The 5,189-nt window shown below is 33.4% G+C and overlaps 1 protein-coding gene across 1 annotated transcript; it reads left to right on the top strand.

Annotated features, from left to right (window-relative positions):
* The first annotated feature begins 531 nt into the window (after nucleotides 1-531).
* LOC149138367 (cationic peroxidase 1-like) lies at nucleotides 532-3,767 on the top strand. Its single transcript, XM_089449986.1, has 4 exons — nucleotides 532-807; nucleotides 1,549-1,740; nucleotides 2,707-2,872; nucleotides 3,111-3,767. Exons 1-4 carry the CDS (start codon nucleotides 595-597, stop codon nucleotides 3,494-3,496), a joined length of 957 nt encoding a protein of 318 aa, XP_089306112.1. The 5' UTR covers nucleotides 532-594; the 3' UTR covers nucleotides 3,497-3,767.
* The last annotated feature ends 1,422 nt before the right edge of the window (nucleotides 3,768-5,189 follow it).

Raw genomic sequence — 5,189 nt, 5'->3', positions numbered from 1 at the left:
TTTCTCATGCTGGAATCTGTTGGAAAAATTTGAGGTGAATATTGATTAGTATTATTTAAAATAATTTTTTGACTATATATATCCAGCAAAAAAAATCCAAAAAAAAACTTCCAAAAAATCACACTAAAAACAACTCCAAAAAAATTATTGCATACTGACATTCCAAGAATGACGACCTCCACACGGATTCAATTTTATAACAAGACATGAAAGTCTTCATGCTGTCGCATCATCCTGTGTAAAACCTTTTTATAAAGTTGAGTAGCCGCGTTTAACGTTCCCCACCAAATAATAAACGTGTACATTTGTCAAGGTCAAAGCTTCCAACGACACTTCCGTGATGGGCGCGTGGGCGTAATTAATATGCGGAGCCCCACATGACCTAATTTACGCGCTTACTCCGAGCGCACGAATAAGAGGACAGTCCGAGATTTTCACACCGCCTCCCTAAAGAGTTTCGAAAATGAAGAGCACCTCCATTTATTTCTGCTCGCCTTTATCTTCTTGTTGCGTCAACTGGTGCCGGTCAGACTGAATCATTGCAACTATAAAAACCATTCCGACCTACCGAAGATTTCATTGCGTCCAAGCATCATGACTTCCTTTACAGCAATGGCGTCAGTCGTGTGCATCGCTCTGCTCTTTTTTTCGACCGTTGCTTTCGCTCAACTCAACTCAACGTATTATGATACGTCGTGTCCCAAACTCCTGGCAACGGTGAAGGCTGCAGTGAAGACGGCGGTGGCCAATGAGAAACGCATGGGGGCATCATTGCTTCGTCTTCACTTTCATGATTGTTTCGTCAATGTAATTTTTGTGTTTCCTTATGTTTTTTTTCAGCTATTGATATTGATTTTAGGGTTTAGTTTTTTCCAGATGAAAATAGCAGTTATATATTCATTTATGGAGTAGTATTTTACATGTCTTCAGATACAGAGACTGCATATAGAGTTTTCTATCATTACATAAAAATACTGTTGATACAACTTACTGAGCTGTTCAGGTGTTCCGCAGAATTCACAATTTGAAAAAAAGTTTTGTTCATCTTCTTATATTCAAAACAAAAGACCTGTTTAAACATTAGGTAGCAAATTAATAATTGGTTTAATATTTTTCTAGAAATTTGAGTTGGGAGTTGATTCTTAAATCTATTGGATTTCAGAATATTCAAAGAATCTACATTAAGTTTATCAAATATTATTTTGTAAATATTATTCTTTTCAATTATTCACATCTTTAAGATTTGGTTGAAATTTCGAACCAATTAATATAGTCTCGAGAACAACATTAATTGATCCCAAACCTGAACCAAATCCTAAAGATGTGATTAATCTGGAAGACTAACAATGAATCACATAAATTTTAAATCTAAAATTATTTTTATTTTTCTTTAAAAACAATAAAAAAACTAATACCTTAGTGATTAGATAAAAAATAATAAACTAATCATTAAATTATTTCATAGGGTTTAATATTTACCTTTGTTTTTAATTCAGTCAGCGATCTTCCTTATTTTCTTTATTGTTAAATGCAAACTTGCCTTTACAGGGTTGCGATGGGTCAGTGTTGTTGGACGACTCTTCGACTCTAACTGGGGAAAAGACTGCTCTTCCCAACAACAATTCGTTGAGGGGTTTCGACGTCATAGACACCATCAAATCACAAGTGGAAGCAGTTTGCAGCGGAATCGTATCGTGCGCTGACATTTTGGCTATTACGGCTAGAGATTCTGTTGTCGAAGTATTTGTCTTTTGCCTTAACTTTTTCCCATCATTATTAATTTAAGATATATGAAATAGGTTATGGGGATAGAGTATTGATTAAGTTATCTTCAAAAGTTTTTTATTTCGATTGTAGATTTAGGAAATTTGATGGCCAGGAGTGAAGATAAACTATTAATTTAACATATATGAAATAGGTTATGGGAATAGAGTATTGATTAATTTATCTTCACAAGTGTTTATTTCGATTGTACATTTAGGAAATTTGATGGCCAGAAGTGAAGATAAACTATAAATTATTAATTTAACATATATGAAATAGGTTTTTTATAAGTGTTTTTTTGTGGGCAATTATTTTTAAAATTTAAAGAATTATAAATTTAAAGAATCATGAATTTAAATTGTTTATTTTATAAATTTTTATCATTTTACATTTCTTTTTAGAGTGGTCAATTATTTAAATATTTTAAATAATAAGAAATTATATTTTTATTAGAAATTATATTAAGTAAAGTTTTTTTTGTTAGAAATTATATAATAAAATTTTTTTATAGTCATTTTTCTAAAAGAGTTTGTCAAATTTTTTCTCTTACATAATTTTTATTTAAAAATTTTGCTTAATTTATTATAGATCACAAAAACTTGAATACAAAAATTATATTTGCTAAATTCCAATTAAAAAAATCATTTAATTATTAATTATACTACTTTTTAAATTAATAGAAATAAATGCAAATTAAATTAATTAACGTAAATAAAGACAAACAAACAGTTTAGATTCTGTATATCTGATTTTCAATGTATAAGATTATGCTTAATTGTTTCCTTGTTCAAGTAATTTTTTGTTCGAACATATGTAATTAGATTTTTCGAAATCTTCTTTTGACTTAACCTGTATTGTCCATCGCCCACCATGCATAACATTGACAGTGGTGGTTTTAGTGAAGTGTTTATTAGCTTTAATCTTGGATTTTACTGATCGTAGTTGGGAGGACCAACATGGACAGTGCTACTTGGAAGGAGAGACTCGGCAACTGCCAGCCTAAGCGCCGCAAACACCAACATTCCGGCTCCCACTTCCAATCTCAGTGGTCTCATCTCATCTTTTCAAGCACAGGGCCTTTCAACCAAGGATATGATTGTTCTATCAGGTATAAACATTTATATTGTCTTGCTTAACTAAAGTCTGTTGAATTTAATTTGATGGTAGATTTTCTGAACTTTAACCAACGAAAACAAGTCATAATTGTTTAAACTTTTTTCTCTTCATCAAATTTTGAAATAGTTTAAAAAAATATCTACCTATCCTTAATATTGCATTGTGAATTTCTACCACATTCACACCATATAATCTAGAATCCTAATTCCATTTTTCTGTTATATAACTAGGTGCACATACCATTGGCCAAGCTCGATGCACAGTTTTCAGGACTCGCATCTACAACGAATCCAACATTAACGCAGCATTTGCCACTTCCCTGAAGACAAACTGCCCAAGCACAGGAGGCGACAATAACCTCTCACCGTTGGATCTACTTACTCCAACAACGTTCGACAATAACTACTACACAAATCTGAAGAGCCAAAAGGGTCTTCTCCACTCAGACCAGCAGCTGTTTAATGGCGGCTCTGCAGATTCCCAGGTTACTACCTACAGCACCACTCAGAGCACCTTCTTTACCGACTTCGCAGCTTCCATGTTGAATATGGGTAATATCAGTCCCCTCACTGGCACCAGCGGACAAATCCGCAAAAACTGCAGAAAACCTAATTGATGCCTCTCACAGGCCATATGTACTTTACTGTTCTCATGGGATTATATTTTGATGGTAGAATTATATAGATAGTTGGGAGACCTACGGCTGCGTTAGACACTAGCAAGCCTCCAATTGGATCTGTGCGTCCCTAGTTTGTTGCCTATTTGGTTGATTTCGATGTACCAAGTAAAAAGTTTCTCAACATATTAATCCAATGAATTAAGTTTTATAATTTCAATGTTCAAACTGCTTTGATTAAGATTTAAAATGTTCAGCGTGACTTCGGATATACTTTTATAGAGATGCATTTTATTTAGAAAAATTATAAGCTGAAAACATCAGGGTGAGATCTAAAAAATACGAAACTCCAATTATTACAGCGTGTTGTGCAAACCAGAAACATTTTTTTCACATCTACAAATTGGATAGTAAATCCGAACTTTTAAAATCTGAAAGATATGAGCAAACAACTACTAGAAGTAGGCACGACTTTGCAATTTGACACAGTTGTAAAATTGAAAATTAGTACTAATATATGCTTGTTTGGTTAGTCGAAGATTTCTGTCGGTGACCCTATCATGGTTAATAAAAGGCAACATTGAATTGTTCAAGAAGAATGGTAGGGCCATATGGTACATTAGAGTAAGAAATGTCGTTCGCATGTGATGATACGGCATCACTGATGACACTAAACACACATCGAGTTGCACGACTAGCTAGGCACATTGATAAACCAGAGGTGTGTTAGAATTTATTTCTAACTGCAATATAAATAGTCGGACAGAAATCTGATTCGCTGTAGATATTCCAGACTGTTAGATGCCTCAAAGTCGTTTTTGATATTTTTCACATTAAATGTGCATTAAATTTTCAGCATTAAATTCCCCTGCAACAGCCGACTTTATTTTCTTCAAAAGACATCACCACTTACGCAGATAAGCTTTAGAAGATATTTTTATTATCTTATTGTTTAAAGTCAAATATGTTTTAAACATATAAATGTAATGAATAACAGTTCTTTTTGTGTTAGAAGAATGATAGAGAGTCTTTTCTGTAATGCACAGCAGTGCTGAAACTGTAATTTTTTGAGATAGTGAGAAATTGGTTTGTGGAACTGAAGCGTTCCTGTTGTAATCCCTCTGTCAAGAGGAAGATGCTCTTCAGCATAATATTTTGTGAAAATCCCTCTATGTGAGGAAGATGTTTTTGTAACAGTTAGTTTATTGTTAATGAATACATGTTTTTTTTTGCGTTGCTGAAACACCGTTGCGTGTTGTTGTTACACCGTAATCAGAAAATAGTTTCTCGGCATCAAAACAGAGTGTTGCTAAAACACCAGTTTCAGCGTTGCTGAAACACCGTTGCTGATACACTACAAACAGCAACTCACGAAACTGCGTTGCTGAAACACCGTATTCCACAAATGATTTTTATTTCCGCTATGTTAAAACAGAGTATTGTTCTGTTTTTCAGTTTTGTTTAGAATTATCAGAAATTCCAACATGGTATCAGAGCTGGTCTAGGCACTCATTGAGTCAAAAACAGAGTTTGTTTTTCACTGTAGGAGCTGTAAAAAGATTATTGAGCAGATTTTTTCTCCAGCAGAGAAAGTTTTTTGCTTGTTTTTAATTATACAGTCAATGTCTCTTCTTTACTTATACAGGTTAAGATGGCAGATGCTAGAATTGGTTTGACAAATTCCCAACTACCA

Source organism: Pinus tabuliformis, chromosome X (genome assembly GCF_031772625.1).
Source record: "Pinus tabuliformis cultivar Carrire ecotype Pingquan chromosome X, CPIR1, whole genome shotgun sequence".
Classification (NCBI taxonomy): Eukaryota; Viridiplantae; Streptophyta; class Pinopsida; order Pinales; family Pinaceae; genus Pinus; species Pinus tabuliformis.
This window is presented reverse-complemented; position numbering and strand designations above follow the sequence as displayed.